Below are 21,854 nucleotides of genomic sequence, written 5' to 3'. Positions count from 1 at the left end.
GTAATTTTAGGGGGGAGTTATTTTTTGTGAACCCTTTGTAATTTCACCATATTTTATCCCATTTTTATGAGAATAAAGAAGTTTAAGCTGAACGGATGATGGAAGTAAAATATGCTTTCTGTCTATCACATGTCTCTTGAGCTGACATTACTACAGGTAGGCCTAATGTATTTATAACATAATTTACTTCCATTATATGTGTGCAGGTCAACATTGTGTACTCGTAAAACATGCATTCAAGCAAGAACGAATACACTTAGAATTTGCACACCAGAACTTAAAATAGGCCTACACCTTTATTCTTTTTGAAAAGGTACCTTGATATTTGATACATTACTGTCTTGAAAAGTTAAAAACCTATAGAGAGGCACAGAACTGTCATAGAATTTGACGGATTTATTCACTCACTTGTATTGAGGCAATTTCCTTCAGTGACAAAATTGGAAGAGAACAGGGACTTGCAATTACCCTGAAAATACCCAACAAAATGCATTAGTTTTATTGCTTAGATGCTCCACACAGGGACTTTATTCCATAAATTTGAGACTCCCTCGATATTTATTAGATGTAAGACTGAAACATAAATTTCCTTAGGGTGGTACAAAATATAGCTTACGTTAGTGAAAAGCTTTTGCTTCCTCAAAGGTATTTCGTTCGAATCCCGTAGGCTGATGTTAAATACGCTTCGTGTAACATTTTTACTTATTCGTGCGATGCAATTGGGGCAATACAAATCGACGAGTTGTTGCTAAGGAGGAAACTTAATTGGAGGGAAACTTAAGAGTATCATTTGAGTAATGACTGTACACCAGCGGCATATTGTTTGACGAGATGTGGCGGTGAACTCTGTACATATGCGTGAAGAAAATAAATCAACTACATGTCGATTTAATCATAGACTTTCTATAAATGCAACTTGATTTCCGTTTTGAAACTTTAACAATGGTATATAATCAATACATAAAAAAGAAGGTTAACAACGGGTTAATGTTATTATGTACATGGGGATGTCTCTCATCTCTCTCACTCTCACGTCCCCCTCCCTCTCATGCCACGGTGAAATTTGAACATTTCAACCGCCTCTCTTTAAAATAGGATTGTAAGCAATTAAGGTGATCCATACATACCAAACCCAAAGGCCGGAACACACTTTAACAGCCAAAATATAAACAGAAATAATCGATTTTCATAAAATAGTATTGGCAGAATTTATCACTTTAATAACACCTCTGCTGTTGGGGGAATGTGTGTATTGCAACCTTTAGCTTTGGTTTTGTATGTTTTATCATGAAATGTGTATATCTATGTTGGTATAGAAACAAAGGAGCACCAAAAATGGTCAAATGATGCTCAATTTTCAAAAAATCATAAAAAAGTCTTATTTTCGCCCAAAAAAATATTTTTGGTGAAGTTGGTCAAAATAAAAAAAAATAAAAAAACAGTTCCTAGATATTTTTATCTAGTTGTTAAAAATAAATAAAACAAATTTTGGCCTAGGCCCCCTAATAATTTTTTTGTTACGTTGTACGAAAAAGAAGTGGGCCAAAAAACCCGTTTTGGGGGGATTTGGGGCCAACATGAGCACTTTGGCCCAAATTTGGACTCACAGATCAATTTATCAAGTCTTTGCCATTCTAATATGTATACTTTTATATACTTTAGACCAACAATTTAGCAGTTATGATGCCCGAAAGTTTCCATAATTCCAGGGTTAAGACCAACCTTAAGCTGTAAAATTTTAAGAGATTTCGGCGAATTAACTTCATACCGTTTATTATTCCTCATTTTCTCTTCGTCTTCGCAACTCAATTTATCTTACACCCAAACTGTGGCATTACCCTATGGCAGTGTCAATTCGATTATAAAAACAGCGTCCTCACTATAGAGTAGATTTACCTTACCAGCAGTCCCATGGTCTATGACGCTTCATTGATTTACAAAGTATGAATGGAACCACATGAAAACACAGAATATATATATCAAATATATAACAACAGGCACTGCATTAGATCGGTAACCACCTGTTGAATTCAGTACACATGTGAGTGTGTTGTGTTTTTGTTGCTGTACGGAATATACGGATGGCGATATTGCAAATAATAGGCTATAACATGTAAAATGATTCTGTCCTATCATTTTGTCTGTGAACTGTGGAAGATTAGTGCATATCGACGAGGTAAGCATTATGGTTTTACTATAATTAAAAATAGACCTATTAACACAGGTGTATACATTTTAGGCGTTAGTGAATTATATTCTCTCTGGTATGCACTTGGCCTGAGTCCTAATTGGTTACAGATCATTTAATATGCGACTAAAATAGCATCAATTGCTAACATTGATGCATTGAACGTATCTGATACCCGGACCTGATATAGGCCTATCTTAATGACTTCAGGAATGACTTGCTGCTTGTAAATTCGGTCGGAATCATTGCAGTCAGTTGCAGTAGGCCTATAGTTGATGTGTGTTGCTTTCTAGTATTTATTTTCTCTTGCATAATTATGCGAGGTTTTTATCATTTAATAAAAACATTAGGCCTATGTGTCGAAATTGATTTCAAATCATCCCCAAGTTTTATCGCAGACAATAACCTATTCTTTGAAAATGAGTAAATTAATATGTTCATAGTTGCTTTTTTATAAAATCATTTGCGGTGAAATTTGTGAAAAAAGACTGCACGATGAGGTGAAATAAATTAGAGGTATTTTTTACCTTTTCATAAAAAAAATAGAACGTATCTTTTATATCCTGTAGGCCACAACGTGACATACATACAATGTATATAAAATAATAATGGCACAGATGAGACCAAATTACAATACAATACATATTACAATGCAGTAATTAATATTTCTTAGCTTTATGTCCTTGGACCTTGATTTCAATTACTATACTACATTGTACACGCTTAATTGGTTATCATGCCTGCATGTATATAGGCCTATTTGGATTTTAATCATTTCATTTCAACATTTTCTTGCATCCAAATTATCTACCAACAGTCCTCTCCTATCTGCGTCGTATTGTTATGCCAAAACCATTTTTTTATTTTACTTTTTGTCGCAAATCAAAATAATGTTATTTGTGTATGCGCCGTGATGTCAGCTCAGATCATCAGCTCATGCACTATGCAGCTCTGCCGATCATGTCTGGCGTAAAAATCGAAACAAATCTAAACATCGCCCATTGATTTGTAGAATGAGTCAGCTTGTAATTCATTATGGCATTATGGTTGTAACAATTAAACAGAACCAAAATATTGACCATAGAGCTAGACCTAGCCATGGTGGTATAGTGTTAGGTGGTTGCCTTGGACCTGATGTTTGTATACATAAACTTATAAAAGATTTTTTTTTTCATGGCGATGCTGCTTGCATTTAAATTTTATACCTAATGGATTTTGAATTATATTAAACTGTAGGCCTACTCATTAGATAGTAATATGATATTAAACATTGGAATCAATAATTATTAAAAAAAATCCAGTTTTGCAGAACGGGTGGTGTAGCTTGAATTGGTACATACCCGTTGCATGTTTCAATCCAAAGCTTTCCAGAAAGTCATGAACTGCTTTCTTTCTTTCTTTCTTTCTTTCTTTTTTATTTTTTCTTCTTTCTTTCTTTCTTTCTTTTTTGTTTTTTTGTTTTCTTTTTTTTTATTTCTTTTTTTTTTTTCTTTCTTTTTTTTTTTTTTTTTTTTTTCTTTCTTTCTTTCTTTCTTTCTTTCTTTCTTTGTTTCTTTTTTTCTTTCTTTCTTTCTTTCTTTCTTTCTTTCTTTCTTTCTTTCTTTCTTTCTTTCTTTCTTTCTTTCTTTCTTTCTTTCTTTCTTTCTTTCTTTCTTTCTTTCTTTCTTTCTTTCTTTCTTTCTTTCTTTCTTTCTTTCTTTCTTTCTTTCTTTCTTTCTTTCTTTCTTTCTTTCTTTGCGTAAGGCATAACGTACACAAACGTGAATGGATTTAACTTTTGGATTGGTTGTTCCTGTCCCAATGAATACAGTGCATACTGCATAAGTTATTACCGGCTAGGTCGAGGTAACAGGCAATTACAATAATTCTTAATAGTCCTTTTTCACACTTTGTTTAGAGACAAAAGGAAACTATTGTTTGATTTTCTCTTACAGAACAATAAGTTATTGTTATAGCCAATCAGGCAAATAAATCGTAAAATCAGGCATGGTAAATATTGAACATTATTTGAAAAGGAAACAGCGTGATAAACATTATACGTCAGTCAAGTTGAAAGGCTGGTCGTGTAAAGGCACTTTATTTATTCATTATTTGTATACAAAGTACATAATTATCAGGTAGTACCTGGTAGTCACATTTCTGAAGTTCTGAACTCGGGTTTCCGTATATTCCTTCTCCTGGTTCTTTACCATTGACGTCCATTGTAACGACATTCAGCCGTGTGAAGTTCCATGGTATGTTTTTGTTTTATATTGATTTTTTTTCTTTCTTTTTTTCTGCTTGAAAAAGAAAAAGTTTTGCGTCGGGTTTCAACTTTGTTTATACGTTTTGTTTTATTCCCACATTGGATGTTGTGTCATATTTTCCCTGGTTTTTCTTCTTGTTTTTTTTCGTTATTATTTTCTTCAAGATTTTGTTCTTTTACTTGTTCAGCAAAGAGCAACTTGTTCTTAAGTTTTAGCAGTGATTCTGTATAATAATTATACAGACTGAACAAAGACTTTTCTTCAGAGTATGTCATCCCATAGGGTCCCATAGATTTTAAAATCTATGGTCATCCTCACATTAACTATCCATCACCATGTAATGACACTAAATCGTTATCATCACCATTTTCAGCGCACATGGTGTGTGAAGCTTAGTAATAATGTTATTCCTTGTTTATAATTTGGTTATGAAATTGCAGTATATTTCATAAGTGCCCCTGGATTTTGGATCATATTATAGGATGTATCTAAATCAGACTCCATCCGTTTTTTGCCGTTTTTGTAAAGTCCTTTAAAAAAATCCAAACACGCCATTTGATCCATATGAAATAATCAGGCTTTAATTATAATACTTTATATTTAAATGTCTGGCCGTTTCACGTTAATCCAATGGCGTGTTTAGAAGCGGCAGGCGTTTCAAAAACAAAATAAAAAAACAGACGGAGAACAATTAACCGATTACCCATGTTCCCGTTATTAAATGTGTCTCGTTTTAACTTGCAATGGAGGTGTTGCACTCCAATGTTACAAAATATTGAAAATATATGTGCTATTGGCTATAATGGCAGTGCAATACATCTTCTTACTTCTAGTAGGCCCCTTTTTATATCCAATAAAAATGGGCGAACCTTTTCAATATTTTGTTGTAATAAGGAGTAGAAAACAGTGCTCACGAAAACGTTCGAGCAAAATTCCCTGCATGATCGCTACAATCGCATCACAATGTAAATTATTTAGACCATTAAGGAGTGAATAAGTTACTTCCTTATTGTTACTTCCTTGCATTATTTGATGAATAGTGCATACATGATTTAGGGAAAAGGTCTATTTAAACAGGTCGGTTTAAAATGCGTGCAAATTTATCAATTATTTGCAACGTGGGTGGGATAAACAAACTACATAATTATTATACATGAATGGATACAAATCACAACGTTTATTGATCACTGGATGTGAAGCCTGGGAAACCACTGCTGATATGATTCACATTGAACTTCAACTTTAAATACACATCACTGCAGTATATTGTTTGGATACGTAAACAAACAAATACACACAGGTAAAATAAAAAACAATGCTTACCCCGTGCTGTTGAACTGAACTTAAAGAATTGAACCATAACGAAACATAAATGCCTACAGCATGCTGAGCAAAAATACACGTATAATATTGGTAACTGATCCGTGGAACTAATTAATAAATAATGAACATGATACAGAAGATCAAATGAAGTGAATCGTTTTATTGCTACCTTACCTGTGTACCTCCTATTGCCTAGAATCCAATATTGCATTGTCTGGGCTCTAAGACTTGAGCTGTTTAAATTAAACGCTTTATTTTATACGTCAGTGTGAGGACCAAATGTGTCTTTGTTTTGATTCGTTAAGAAATACCGACTTCATCTACGTAATTTTAACAATATTTTTTTAAATAATTCAATAATTAAAGCAACAAACAAAATAGCTTGTCTTTTCAATATAAATTGATTTTTATTGGATGAGAACGCACATAAAAACAAATCAACATCACAACATAGTTACAAAATACGCAGCCAAAAACAATTGGCTCTTTGTTTGAAACTTGCGCAAATATAAATAAATATTTCACACAAATACCGTATTCACTCGATAGTTAGCACATGTGCTTAAAAACGGAAAAAAATGAACAGCGCCATCCACAAAAGTGACAAAAGTGTAAAGGGTTTTGAGCAAATCATCGATACACATAGCTATATACGAACAATTAAACCTACGAATTTGTGTGTTAACTGCAATGGCTCAGTTGGTAAAGCGACAGACTTTGAATCATCTTAAGAAGAGCGAACTGAGCAGAGTTCGAGGCTCGTTATAAACTTTTCCGTTTTTTATTTTGAGGTTTGAGCTTTTCTTGATAAATTTAATCTTTGTTTTTCATTTTGTTTCTTTATTGTTTCTTATTTGCTTTATTTTGTTTTGTTTTTTCTTTTCTTTTCTTTTTCTTCTTTCTTTTTTGTTCTATTCATACTGGGGTCATGGGCTGTTTATTCAACAATGTAGTTGGGTATGCCCTCAATTTTAAAATGAGGTGGTCATGGTCCTCTTTGCCATTACACGCTACAGAAATTCCATATTTTTCAAAGGCTCTGATGATGGTTCCCTTATATCAAATGACTATCATTGAAGACTGAGTTCCGCAGTCTATTTCAAAATACTGACTTCGTTTTACATCAAGAAGGACACAATAACTGCGACTTAAACGTGATATGGACATGCTTTTTAACCGCAAAGAAATCTTTTGCATTTTATAATTTTAATAGTGAGCCAGATTATGCGGTATTTAGCTGGACTGCCACGCAGTCTATATTTGTTTATGTTTTACTAACCATTGCAAATCTAGACTGCGCGGTAGTTTAGCTAAATAACGGAAAGACTGTCTCACTATAAACACGCTCATTGTGTAACATGTGAAATCCCGCTCCGATTCAATTGTGCCTGTTACATTGTGTGCTTTATTGAATCAGGGACCTTGTATAGAGGCCCTGCATGAAATTATCGATTGGCTCCAGACAAAGGATTTGAACCGGTGTCCTTCACCGTATAGTTATAGCGGAGTGCAGTCCATTCAATCAAATGTTGTCATCAACCTATTTGATCGTAGTGCAGGGTTATGTGTGTGAGACGAACTGTCACGGTAGATTGCAATCATGCTTTTATTGAATGCATTTGAGTAGTCCGCCATATTTACGGGATGATACGTCACATGCAAGGCCTCTATATATGGAGGGACTGTAAACGGCTTCCACCCATTGTACCATGCGAGTTGCTGGTTTACAAATTATCCTCAGTTGAGCAAGCATGAATAATACGTTGATCAATAGACCCTGGTACGAATCCAAACACAGTTACAACACAGCGCGTGGCTTGTCTTGTACATTGCGAAATGAGCCTACATGTTTGCCTATAATGACAGACTCTAGAAATGCCAACATAAATCTTCAAAGAACATCATCTTAAGAATTATTTCAGTATCGAAATCAGTAGGAATACCAAGCGTACGGTGTACACATTCCAGAAAAAATATAATTTTGTTTGTTCTAGCATTCTGTATCTCCACAAAATTATCACATTTTGTCTTCAAAATCCTATGTAAATGATTTTCCATGCTACACAGAAATTGTGTTCGACAAAGGATAGACATTTTACACAATTTTACATAACTTAAAAAAGATATTGGAATATTTTGATGTTTTTTTATATTTAGTAGGGCAACATGAGTAAAAAAAAAAATTAAACATAGCGCACTCGGCGCAACTCGCATACAATCGAAGGTCGAAAAGATAATCTGATAACAATAGCTTGACAATAGCTATCAATAATCTGTTTCCAGTCCCTGATTAAATGGCCAAAAATACGCCAACAATGACATAACAGCAAGCCAAAGATGAATTCTGATCACCAAGTGGGTTTGAGAAGTATGGAAGGACATTACAATGAAGGGAACCAGACATAGACCTACTGTACATATTTCGATGAGCATAACAAACACCAATTGGTGTCGTATGACCTTTGACATGCATGCATTCTTTTGTCGAGAGTGACATGGTCTTTCAATTCGTGCCGAGTGTCCTTGTCAGACTTGACTATGCATCAGTGGTCATGAAAGGATTCAATTAACCTCTGCCCCAGTAATCCCAAGCAATTGTCTGAAATTGCTCCTCGGAGATGTATCATGATAGTCATATAACGACCAAAAGATAAATGACTGACTATCATTGAGGACTAAGTTCCGCAGTCTAGGTGAAGCTGAGTCCTATCAAAATCAAACAGGAAACAATTTCGTGCCTAATTTTAACACCGGGATTTTTTTTCAAATGTATATCCAAGAACTATGTTTTTATTCAACATTTTTTATTCAACATTACTGAAAAAAAGTTTTTATTTGACCGAGAATTTTCAAATCAAAAACGCGTATTTCTGAATTGTGCTGAGTTCAACATGTATCGACCGACTTTTAGCACGACTATGCGTAACAATTCGCAAGGGAAATGTTACGTGTAATCCGATTATCACTGTCAGCTGGATCACGCTTTTGAGTTCTGCACCACGATCGATATGATTGCAACACAAAGTCTCAGCAGCTATGTCTGCCATTGAGGTGTAGCATGCATGGGTGTAGAAATGCATGAAATTGGATGTAGGGGTGAAATTTTAAAGTTGATCCAATTATTCGCCAGCGAAGTGTTACGTGTAATCCGATTATCACTTTGTCTATTAGAACGAAAGGAACGAAATGAGCGTATTTATTTGCCTTCAAAGAGGTGCGTGATCCAGTTACCAAGGAGTTATGTAACCACTCCACTTTTAATCCAACTGATCTCTAATTGTTCCTTTGGTATAAATAAATAAATAAATAAATAAATAAAAAGCCCACAAAAAACCTTCAAGAATTGTCAAATGTAGGCCTATATTCGTAGTTAAAAAAAGACCTGTAAAACAAACATGGCAGAGAAAAAAAATCTAAATAGTGAAATACTGAACAGATTTGAACTTCATCGAGTCTCGAAGTCCGGAGTTTTCCAAACTGAGCTAATGGGGTTCAGACATACATTTGCGGGTTGAATTGTTCGTATGTTTTGAATAAATAACCCATGGCCCCAGTATGAATAGAACAAAAAAGAAAGAAAGGAGAAAAAGAAAAGAAAAGAAAAAACAAAACAAAATAAAGCAAATAAAAAACAATAAAGAAACAAAATGAAAAACAAAGATTAAATTTATCAAGAAAAGCTCAAACCCCAAAATAAAAAATAAAGCAACGGAAAAGTTTATAACGAGCCTCGAACTCCTGCTCAGTTCGCTCTTCTTAAGATGATGCAAAGTCTGTCGCTTTACCAACTGAGCTAATGCAGTTAACACACAAATTAGTAGGTTTAATTGTTCGTATAGCCTATAGCTATGTGTATCGATGATTTGCTCAAAACCCTTTACACTTTTGGCACTTTTGTGGATGGCACTGTTCATTTTTTTTTTTTCGTTTTTGCACGTTTTCAAAAGCCCTCGATAGTAAGCACATATGCTAACTATCGAGTGAATACGGTATGTTTGAAATTTATCCGAGATGTCCACCAAAATGTGTTGACATGTTGAAAACTTCTCTTTTCAGCAGACGATCATTTTCCGCTTAATTGAATTCAAATTATACCATTCTCTGCCTTTGCGAATATTGGTATTATTCCAGCAATAATCTCAGACCATCTATTGAAGCTCAGTGTCGCGATGAAATTGTTTCAAATAGTGTTTTCACTTGGAAAAGTTATAGCCTGTATATTTTTTCTAGTATTTTGTAATATAAACGCGACGGTTTCGAAGATAAATCACAGATACCTTATTACCGGTACTATATAATGAAATGTCTCAAAACAACGTCCTTTTTTTAAATTTTATGTCAAAGCACATTTTAAAAATTAACTGTGTATAAGTATTTTAGCGCTATATAGCAATTGATCCACCACCAGAAACATCACGTTAAACACAAAATCTGTGCAAAGAGGGTTGGTAAATTTAATTTTCAGCTAAATTGTGTAAATTTTAAGGAATTATTTGTGAAGCAACACGACCAAATGAGGCGGATTTTTTTTGCGGGGGTTATAATTTTTATTTTATGGACATGTTTATGATACAACAGCCTCAATTTTCTTTCCAACATCCATCTCAAATTCGTGCGTTTACTCCATAGGGCTGTATAAATACAGCTTTATGGTTTACTCATTTCAAACTTCTGTATCATGTTCATGAATAACTCCTGCCAGTTTATACGCAAGATATATTCCAACTTATTCCAGATCAACTCCCGGAATAACTCCCGGAACAACTCTTGACCAATCGGATTTCCATGCCACTTTAACACTTCCTCATTACTTGATGTCTTTTTATTATCGGGAATTTCCCCAATCTGTAAGTTTCTGTGCATGACTGAGCATTGTTGTCCTCAACCAATCGGGATAGAGCAATCTATAGTAGAATAAAATTTAAATTTTCTGATAAAATTATATTTTGTACGACTTTTATGAATATCTATTATAATATAACATTCAGAAGATAAACGAGTGTTCCCTCTTTCTTTCATACAACGCTGACAATGTTCTGGTCTATCTTCAATGTTTGGAATTAGTTGCTCCTTAATCCACCTATTCATTTTCTTTGTAGTAGGTGACATAAGCATAATGATTCAAGTTGATGGTGCTTCCAGTTGAACATCTTTGTCCATTTATATAACCATCATAATTAATGTCTTAGGCATATCGCGGACTTTTCTCTGATCGCGCGAAAAAAGTGTCTACATATTAAACTCTTTTCTTGTAGCCGATTTGTAAACCATAAACACAAATTTGAAAACATATTTACAATATAGAACCTAAACACACGTCAAATCACCGAATTGAATTCCTGCACGTAGACCATCAAAACTACAAACATGTTTACAAAATACCTGCTGTACACACTGGTTTTTTTTTTTTCAGTGAGGAGCTGCAAGTTGGTAAATCTTCACTTATGATATATAGCCAAGTTATGAATATTTTGAGCAATTAATTCCTCTCTCAAGCCATGCAAGTATGTGCCTCAACTTTTTTTCGCAACTTTCAATTGTGAGAAATCTATAGTTAGGATATCAAAAATTGATAAAATAATTTCTCGTGCCAATTTGAAATAATTTGTTACCAAGAGGTTTCTTTAAACATATTAAATAATAGAATCCGAGTTCAAAGTTGTAATAAAACTATTCATCATGATTTAATGAGGTTTGACAACATTGACTTCATCAAATGAAACGCTCTAGCAAACAATAAAATACTGGCGCATTGTTCATGTAGCGCAAAGAATTGACGTGAAATGTTACACTCGTGACGTGGTAAAGATAGGCTTATTTGTTACAGTAATATTATATCTATCAAACTATTCTTCCGCTTATAAGCGGTGCAATATTAATATCTTAAGCAAATATGTATAACGTTAATGCTAATTTGCAGTGAAGTACAAAATAATAATTATATATTCTTGTATTAAAATTACGTGTCCTAAAAAGCCGAAAATTACGAGCCAGTGGTGTTCGGTGTAAAAGAGTGGCAATAACATGTTTCTGAATTTAAAAAAAAAGTGGGACGTAAGGGTTTGTTACTGGATGAAAATGATTTTTATAGCTGTCATAGTTCCTGATAACGCGTCAATTAAACATAGAAACAAATGTTATTCTTTTAAAAAATAGGTTTTATTAAAACACTGATGACAATTTACTTCCTAGTGCTGTTGTATCGATTAAGTTGTACTTTTCACGTTCTTGAGGTTCAATGCCATAAAGCAGATGACTTCGATTTAACGATCTTCCCTATTTGCAGCAATTACATAAATTATGTAGAAATACTATAAATAGGCAACTATTTGGATTGGACGCCAGATGGGAATACCCATTACTAATAGTCTTAATTGATCCGTGTATAATATTATCGATTTCCTACATACAGCTATTATATTATCTAGGCGGGGTAAATCAAGTTCATATTATTGTATGCGAATATAAAATATAGATATTTAAGGCGTGGTAAACATTCCTAATACACGATTTTTTGTATCTTGTTTTTTACGTACAGATTATTAATACTATAATAGCAATTACGTAATCTTCATGTTACCCTTTCAGCGCAATCATTCCAAAACTGTTCGTGTTAGTCCTAACGTGTTTATTCTCATACTTGGCGGTGAGAAATGCTAAAGACATTATGCACACATGTTGGGAATTAATTAGTGATTCAATTGGATCTATAAATCATCTGCATTATCAGAAACATGGCAACATTATTCAAGAACGATCTATGCTTTATCGGATTTTAGCTCCAATCATTGTCACCCTACGATTCCAAGTTAAATCTCATCACAAATCACTAATATTAATAACGTTTATTGGTGAACCGGAGCCATGAATAACTACTTTGCTATAAGATTTGTTGATGTGCCACAGATGTATTTCTTGTTAGTTGAACTTATTGGATAAGTGGAGCCAGGAAAGACTACCTTGCTATATGAAATTTGTTAATGTGCTACAGTTGTACTTCGTGTTGGTTGAACATATTGGTAAACCAGAGCCAGGAAAGACGACCTTGCTATGAGTTTTGTTAATGCAAGTGCTACAGTTGTACTTCGTGCTGGTTGATTTATTGGATAAGCGGAGCCAAGAAAGACTTCCTTGCTATGAGATTTGTTAATATGCTACAGGTTTTTCGTCATAATGTTGGTGTTGGTTGAACATATTGGTGAACCGGAGCCAGGAAAACTACCTTGCTATAAGATTTGTTGATGTGCCACAGTTGTATTTCGTGTAAGTTGAACTTATTGGATAAGCAGGCCAGAAAAGACTACCTTGCTATGAGATTTGTTAATGTGCACAGTTGTATTTTGCGTTAGTTGAATTTATTGGATGAGCGGAGCCATGAATGCCTTGGGAAATGCTCTATGAGATTTGTTAATGTGCCTCAGTTGTATTTTGTGTTACTTGGATTTAGAGGATAAGGATCCATGAAAGACTACCTTGCTATGAGATTTGTTAATGTGCCACAGTTGTATTTTGTGTTGGTTGAATTTATTGGAGTCTGGGAAAACTTCCTTGCAATGAGATTGGTAAATCAGAGCCAGGAAAGACAACCTTGCTATGAGAGTTGTTAATGTGCCTCAGTCTCATTTGTGTTAGTTGAATTGATTGGTAAACCGGAGCCAGGAAAAACTACCTTGCTATATGAGATTTGTTAATGCGCCACAGTTGTATTTCGTGTAAGGAAGTTAGTGGTAAACCGGATCCAGGAAAACTATCTTGCCATGAGAATTGTTAATGTGCCCCAGTTGTAGTTGTGTTTAGATGAATTTATCGGTAAACCGGAGCCAGGAAAGACTACCGGTACCTTGCTATGAAATTTGTTAATGTGCCCAGTTGTATTTCGTGTTGGTTGAATTTATTGGAGTCAGGAAAAACTATATAGCTTGCTATGAGATTTGTTTGTGTGACATATAGTTGTACTTCGTCATGTTGCGTGTTGATTGAACTTATTAGGAAACCGGAGTCGGGAAAGACTACCTTGCTATGAGATTTGTTAATGCACCGCAGTTGTACTTCGTGTTAGTTGAGCTTACTGGTAAACCTGAGCCAGGAAAAACTACCTTGATATAAGATTTCTTAATGTGCCACATTTGTACTTTGTACTTCGTGTAAGACGAACTTATTGGTAAACCGGAGTCAGGAAAGACTGCCTTGCTGTGAGATTTGTTAATGTGCTACAGTTGTACTTCATGTTGGTTGAATTTATTGGTAAACCAGAGCCAGGAAAGACAACCTTGCTATGAGATTTGTTAATGGGCTACATTTGTACTTCGTGTTGGTTGAACTTATTGGTAAACCAGAGCCAGGAAAGACAACCTTGCTATGAGATTTGTTAATGTGCCATAGTTGAACTTCGTCATGTTGCGTGTTGGTTGCATTTATTAGTATACCGGAGCCGGAAAAGACTACCTTGCTATGAGATTTGTTAATGTGCCACAGTTGTACTTCGTGTAAGTTGAAATTATTGGTGAACCAGAGTCAGGAAAGACTGCCTTGCTATGAGATTTGTTAATGTACTCCAATTATTGTACTTCGTGTTGTGATTGTCCTACCATCATTTTCTTGATATTTTGTTACTATATGATATGATGATGGTGACATAAACTTGAACTTGAACTTAAGATTACTGGTAAACCAGAGCCAGGAAAAATTACCTTTGAGATTTGTTAATCAGTATGCCGCAATTGTACTTCATGTTGGTTGCATTGATAGCAAACCGAAACCAGAGGGGACTACCATGATATGCGATTTGCCGAGATTTGTTAATGTGTCACAGTTGTACTTTGTGTTGGTTGAATTTATTCGTGAACTGTGGCCAGGAAAGACTACCTTACTATGAGATTTGTTAATGTGCTACAATTGTACTTCGTGTTGGTTGAACTCATTGATGACTCGGAGCCGGGAAAGATTACCTTGCCATGAGAATTCTTAATGTGCCGGGTTAATGTGCCATAGTTGTACAAATTATTGGTGAACCGGAGTACAAGTCATGCCCCTTCTGTACCTTCACCAAATTAAATTAAAGTATCTATCAATGTCCTTGTATTTTCTATAGATAATCACACTCCCGTGAGCGCCCAATTTACCTAGTCGTCATGGATACAACTCTGGATCAACAAGGGAACACAAACGAAGGTGGCTTTGAGTTCCGACTCAACCTTCATGGATCAGATCTACTGAATGGGTTACAGGAACTCAGACAATCCCAACAGTTTACCGATGTGGCATTACAGGTAGGCTCAACTTGTAGTCTGAACAAAAGTAATAATATATACTTGAATACTGGTATATGATGCTTATGCTCTCAGCAGGCTCGTAGCCAGCATTGTCAGTCCGGGGTTGCAAACGTCAGTATCTTCCCTATTTTTACTCTCCCTCTCCTCCATTTCCCTTTTCTTTTCCCTTCCCTTCCTCCCCTTTCCCTTCTCTTTCCCCTCTCCTTCTCCTTTTCCTTCTCTTTCTCCCTCTCCTCCCCTTTCTCCCTCTCTTTCTTCTCTCTCTCTCCTCCCGCTTCTTTCCCTCTTTCTCCCCTTCTTCTCGTCCCCATTTTCATGCTTTTTCGTCCCCATTTTAGTGTGTCCGAGGGGCAGTCTGCCCCCTCGGACACCCTGCTGGCTACTGGCTCTCAGTAGTGTTGAACCATTATTTATATTAATATTCTTTACGAAGCTGTTACACATTGTATTGTAGGATGGTCAAACTACATTACTGTGTTGGTTTCTGTGTGTCAAAAATACCTGTCGTTTTGTTTAATAAATGTTCTCACAGCAAAACCGCGTCAATCAAGAAAAGATCGACTTATTTATTTGTTCTATAAATATTTAGATAACCTAAAGAAAATAAAGTCATGTAGCATGGTCGGAAAGATTTGTCAATCGTATGGGAGTTACTTTTAGCAATGAATGAAAAGACTGACTAATACTACATATTATCTGCGTAAACATAACAATTGCGCTGAGTGCATTCGTTTTCAGTCGTATTTATGAAATTCTTGAAAGTGAGAAATCTAGCACTTATTTCACGCCATGACACTTTTATACATACTTGGCGGTTATCAGTAATCTATATCAGATATAGCGTGAATGAAACTAGATCCAGGTCACTGCCCAATCAGGTTCACAATGGGTTAGAATTCAAAATGAAAAATCAAAGCAATTTCCTACGCTAACTAATTTATTTTAGGCAGCGTGGTTAACTATACATTTGGACCAAAGTCAAATATGTTTTGTATCACATGTCTACATGTTGATGGAACTAAGTGATTAACTGTAGACATGGTAGAGTACATTTATAGTAAATATCACGTTTTAATAGTCATTTCGGTAATTATTCAATTTGAGTTCGTTTCAAATTGCACGTATCATACATCTGTGGTCATAGCCAAAGTGAAATAATTGTTCGTTTGTCATAAAAGCAAAGACAATTAAAAATAATTCAACTTGATCAGATTAATTCAAGCGTCATTACGTTAAGCTATAAGATAAATATTATGAAAAGAATCCTTTGGAAAAATTCTGTTATTTTTCTCGCTTTTGATTTACCGTTGTTTGTTTATTTTGAATGTACATTGTGGAAAACTATACTGCCATGTAAGGTGAAATATTAGCATCTTAGGAATAGGATAGCTTGTAAAGGTAAAGTTGTCCTAAGATTGTTTCAAACTGAAGATCATTCTTGTCCATTGCTTAAGATACCAAATTATTATTATTATTTATTTCACCTTTGATATACAGGTTGACGGTATAGATTACTACTGCCATCGGAATGTTCTTGTTTCATCTAGTGCCTACTTCAAAGGTATGTTCTCCAGTAACATGCGTGAAAGTCGTGAGAATGTCATCGTAATCCAAGGGATCAAAGCAGCCGGCATGGAACTCATTCTAGACTTTATTTACACTGGAAAGGTACAAATAACCTCAGACAATGTCCAACAGTTATTAGAAGCAGCTGATCTCCTGCAAATCGTGCCTGTACGAGAAGCATGTGCAACGTTTCTTGATAAGCAACTAGACGTAACGAACTGTTTTGGTATCTATAAATTTGCAGAGCGCCATTCTTGTCTTGCGTTGAGTAACAAAGCTTGGACGCTTGCTCTTAGTAGGTTTACCGATATATGTAAACATAATGAGATATTAGACTTGCCACGTGATTTATTAGAACATTACGTCTCCAGTGATGATCTGGTCGTGGAAGCAGAGGAAGAAGTTTACCAGATCATAGTTAAATGGGTAAATGCCGATTTGTCGATCCGGGAACCTTACATGCAACAAATGATGTCTCACGTAAGACCACATCTCATGTCAAATAAATATTTGAACGACTCAAGTGTATCTGATGAGATACTACGAAACATTGGTGCTCCTGAAGAGTTTATCTCTAGAACATCTGGTAAATATCGCTTCACCGGTACAATTCTCCGACGACGGCGTACAAAGACTCGATCCAGAAGATTAGTAGTGATAGTAGGTGGTGTTGGACCAGCAAACACAAAACTGAAAGACTTGAAATGCTACGACCCGATGGATCGGAAATGGTCCACTTTGACACAGCTGCCGAATTCTGTGGAATCTGTTGGAAGTGTTGCTGTTGTTGGTAACAATATCTGCGTGACAGGATTGGATGGCAAAGTTTGGTTGTATTGGACCGGAGAAGAGACATGGCTTGAGATGGCTACAATGGGAAGTAGGAAAAGACAAAGACATGCGTGTGCTTCTCTCAAAGACGTGGTGTACCTCGTTGGTGGATACGATGGCGCTTCAAGATTGGCAGCTGTTGATCGTTTCAATCCGGCTTCTGGTAAATGGGAAGCGGTAAGTTTATCTTCTTTCTTTTTGAAAACAAAAGAGAGATAATATGTGGTACCGTATTGTTTCCAGCTCAGTCTTGTGTACTGATCGACAATTTGAACTAAGTAATTGGACATATTTTGCGTTCAACCGCTGACTGCCACCTTCAACAATTATGAATAAAACCTTAAACTATAAATAAAGTATACGAGTGGATATTCATACGTAGTGGTAGATAAAATGATTAAAGAGTTTAACTTCAACACTACACTATTTTTCGCTCACCTGGAACGTTTTCACTAGTTCGACTAGTGTCTTCAGCAGATGGTGATGCTGTGATGGTATCTTGTCTACGATCGGGATAACCTTCACTGATGACGAAATAGACCCAATTTGGGACAACCTACTGATGCCCAGGGGGGCGCCGCTACATCGTAACATCCTATGACGTCATTCTGTCAATCATATGACGTCATCAGTGAAGGTTATCCCGATCGTAGACAAGATACCATCACAGCATCACCATCTGCTGAAGACACTAGTCGAACTAGTGAAAACGTTCCAGGTGAGCGAAAAATAGTGTAGTGTTGAAGTTAAACTCTTTAATCATAAATAAAGTAGTCAAGCCTTTTTATTTTCCTTAAGAGTCTCTTGTTTTTGTTTAAATGAAATCGAAACGCTCCAGAATATTCTATATAGTTATTCAACCATTCAACCATTGAAACTCAGAGTAACGGTTGCCTTTCCAGAGGAAATGTGTAGTTATTCAATTACACATTCTTTGTTTTTAAATGAGTTGAAATTGTGTACAACTTCTCACATGCAATTTGTTTCTTTACAGGTGACCCCATTGCCAGAACCTGTGAGCTCTCCTGCAGCAGCTGTCCATGAAGGTATGCTATATGTCATAGGTGGTGCCTTATCGAACGAATCTGCTACCGACAAAGTCCACTGCTATGATCCATTGAACAAAACGTGGACTCCACGAACACCTATGCCTCACTCATTATCTGGGATCTCCGCCGTGGTGCTCGGAGAGTACATCTATATCGTCGGGTGTTTATCTCGAATCGTATACCGTTATTGTCCGGCAACTGATACGTGGGGTCAGATGGCAAGTATGAGCAGTACTAGAGCACTGTGCTCAGCAACGGTTTGCTGTGATAAGATATATGTGACGGGAGGCGAGAATCAGCCCAACAGTCCAATAGATAGTGTAGAATGCTATGATCCTGTGAGCAATAGTTGGAGTCCATGCCATAAACTTCCATATCCTGTGAAACTCCATGGGTGTGTTACGGTCTGCAAGAAGCTATCTATAGATTCATAATGTATGGCGACTAGAAGAAGATGCATCTTACATAGATCTACACCCTTGTCCAAGTTGGAACAGGTCCACATTCTTGCCATATTGTCCAAGCTTGGGCATAATTGATCAATCATAATGCTTACACTTTCAACTGGTCACTCCTCAAAATTGAATTATGGAAGGCGAGATTGGGGACCAGTAAGATTGGTACAAATTTATTTATGGTGCACTTTTGTAATTCTTTGTTATTATATTTGGAATTAATCATTCATTCATGCGTTTTTAATATTTTGTTCATGATTGTAGAACTATACCAAATGTTTTTAAATGCTGTACACCTATATCATTTAATTGGACAACTTTTGAAGATTCACAAGAGGTTCTTATGCACATTGTTATAATCAATATTGCAATTTTGTTTTGTAATATAATGTTTCATTATTGCGTTTGGAGTTTGCTTCACGCTGACTTCAAGATAGTATAAACTCATTTCCATCTTGTTTGTGAAACTAAATGTATTTTGTCCATTTTACAAAATAAATGCACCAAATTAGATGTATTAATCCACATTTAGAAGGTAATCACGGTAACTGGTCTTACTGAAACTTGAATAGACATTTACACAGATTTTGAACTATTTGAGGTAATAAATCATATTCTTGTATGATATTTGTTACCTTCACAACCTCATTGCTGACTAAACCTAGATAGGTCTAAGGAAATACTGGACAGTTTTGACATGTCGACATTCATACTGATCTCCGGCAGTTTTGCACGAGCATATTCAGGCCGTTGAAATAGTATTTTGTTGGCGCGAGTATTGAAACTTACAACAGGGGTGAGAAAATAGCGCGTAATTAACGCGAGTTTCTGGATATCAAGCTGAAATAAAAACCTGACTACCTAATAACGTTTTTATTGTGCAGTCTGTATAGGTACGTAACTCACCATATGGATTTGATGGCACTGTTTAGCATTACATATTATTGGCAGTTTTGATCATACATGGACTAAACTGGTGGAAGATTGGTATATGCAATACTAGTTCTTCTCCCGCCGTTTTTGATAATAGGGATTATGAAAGTAATGTATTTCAGAAATATGGTGAGTTACGTGCCTATACAGACAGCACAATAAAGACGTTACTATAGGTAATCATGATTTTACTTCAGCTTGATATCCAGAAACTCGCGTTCATTACGCGCTAGTTTCTTATCCCTGTTGTAAGTTTCAATACTCGCGCCAACAAAATACTAACGACCTGAATATGCTCGTGCAAAAATGCCGGAGATCAGTATGAATGTCGACGTGTCAAAATTGTCCAGTATTTCTTTAGGCCTATCTATTTTTAATCAGCAATGCTTGAAATTACAAAATGGGTAGTATCGCGTAATTCAAGTTTCTTGATATTTAGTCGAAGTTTGCAGCCTTGTAAAAGTATTTGGTACCTTCTTGTGCCTTCGGATGTATAATGTGCAAAGTAGGAAAAATTACGCAACGGTATTACAGAAAGATGTAACATTACATTGCTGTTGGGTTCGGTTCTTGTGTCTAAATACGGACGAACTTCGGGGAGCTGATCCTGGCTGCGAAGAATTATCGTGGCATGTTCCGGGTCTTTTGTGTAAAGCATGTTAAAATGCACAATGGTATCGCAGGATATGGTAATACTGTAATACTGTTGCTGGTTCTGTTAGAAAGTCCTCCTCGTGGAAGCTTGGGAGGAAAGAATATCCGGATATATGTTAACTTTTGTTTGTGGCATGATCCATTTGGTATTCCAGCAACCTATTTTTAGCTACTTTAAAAAAAAAATAATTAGCCATGTAAACATGTGATATTTTATGATAGTGCTACTTTCAAAAATCTAATTAGTAGGTGCTGAATATAATTTAGGTTCTTTATTAAAACTCCAACCAACGATTTACTATGTAAGCTGTGTACAATAAATTAACACATTTTGCAAGTGCATGAGGAGTTATCTACTAAATTAAATTGTATTATTTTATTTGTAAATTTGAAACTTAGAGTTGACATAGATCTCAAAAAAGAGTTCCATTTTGTACCAAGGGAATTATTTTATACTTTTAAACAAATGTTGACCAAAGTAAAATTCGATCAAAGTATCTGATATGAAATGACATTGTCTTTTGTGTGATTTATGTCTACATTATTATCTTAATTACATGTGCATGTGTTCCACACCTACTCCTCCATTCAAGAACATAATTTGTTTGGTGGCAACATCTACTTCGTTCTTGTCTCTTTTCGTAATTCAGATCGATCAACATTAACACTTCAAAGATATAAATTGTATGAAAATGTGCTATTATGTAAAATGTGTGTTAAGCTAAAACATTAATAAACTTAATAATACCTAAATGTATTAGTTTTATGATTGATGACGGGGTTGATATATGGTTTTGCAATGCATAGAATTTTCTGTCACTTTCATGGCAAGACAGAAACCCTTAGCATGTCTTTTTATTGGCGTAAGTCTAAGTATTCAAAATAATAGGCTAAAATATCACCGTTTATTCCACTCTTTTGTCATCATTTTAATGATTGATTATAAAGGAGCACACAAAAACTCGGTATACAAGACTGAAATTAATCTCTGAACAAGTCTTTGGGGTTGATTGTTCTAAAAGCATACAAAAAATATTCAACATAAAAATGCATGTTTTTGGTTCTTCTATCTTTTATTCCCATACTGTTATCGGTCGAGGTATAAATGAACAGATTTAACTATGTTTATTTTTTTCAAAACAAGATAACATATATTTTAATTGAAACAAATTAGTGCTGTATTATTCTGGAATCTGGCGTAACATCCTGATTTAAAATTCATTGAAACAATTTCAAAATAAATTTAAAATAATGGTCTTGTTAATGTAAGCTTGTTATGCATTACATTATCAGTAGACTTCTCCGTAGTCCACTTGCCCATTTTGCATACTCTGAGT

At 35.3% G+C, this 21,854-nt stretch overlaps 1 protein-coding gene across 3 annotated transcripts; it reads left to right on the top strand.

Annotated features, from left to right (window-relative positions):
- The first annotated feature begins 1,936 nt into the window (after nt 1-1,936).
- Nucleotides 1,937-21,026, top strand: LOC140158598 (kelch-like protein 24). 3 transcript variants are annotated; one of them, XM_072181753.1, is made up of 4 exons: nt 1,937-2,176; nt 14,849-15,026; nt 16,527-17,603; nt 18,421-21,026. In XM_072181753.1, exons 2-4 carry the CDS (start codon nt 14,889-14,891, stop codon nt 18,907-18,909), a joined length of 1,704 nt encoding a protein of 567 aa, XP_072037854.1. In that variant the 5' UTR covers nt 1,937-2,176; nt 14,849-14,888; the 3' UTR covers nt 18,910-21,026. The 3 variants fall into 3 exon arrangements, with proteins under 3 accessions (XP_072037854.1, XP_072037855.1, XP_072037856.1); XM_072181754.1 differs by lacking the exon at nt 1,937-2,176 and adding an exon at nt 4,271-4,422; XM_072181755.1 differs by lacking the exon at nt 1,937-2,176 and adding an exon at nt 13,000-13,020.
- Nucleotides 21,027-21,854: the final 828 nt, after the last annotated feature.

Source organism: Amphiura filiformis, chromosome 8 (assembly GCF_039555335.1).
Source record: "Amphiura filiformis chromosome 8, Afil_fr2py, whole genome shotgun sequence".
Classification (NCBI taxonomy): domain Eukaryota; kingdom Metazoa; phylum Echinodermata; class Ophiuroidea; order Amphilepidida; family Amphiuridae; genus Amphiura; species Amphiura filiformis.
Note: the sequence above shows the minus strand (reverse complement) of the source record. Positions and strands in the feature narration are given on the sequence as shown.

Excerpts from the sequence above, each read along its gene's own strand:
- LOC140158598 (XM_072181753.1), top strand. The coding sequence starts at position 14,889 with ATGGATACAACTCTGGATCAACAAGGGAACACAAACGAAGGTGGCTTT. Across the intron at positions 15,027-16,526 it reads TTACCGATGTGGCATTACAG|GTTGACGGTATAGATTACTA; the intron begins GTAGGCTCAACT and ends TTTGATATACAG. Across the intron at positions 17,604-18,420 it reads CTTCTGGTAAATGGGAAGCG|GTGACCCCATTGCCAGAACC; the intron begins GTAAGTTTATCT and ends GTTTCTTTACAG.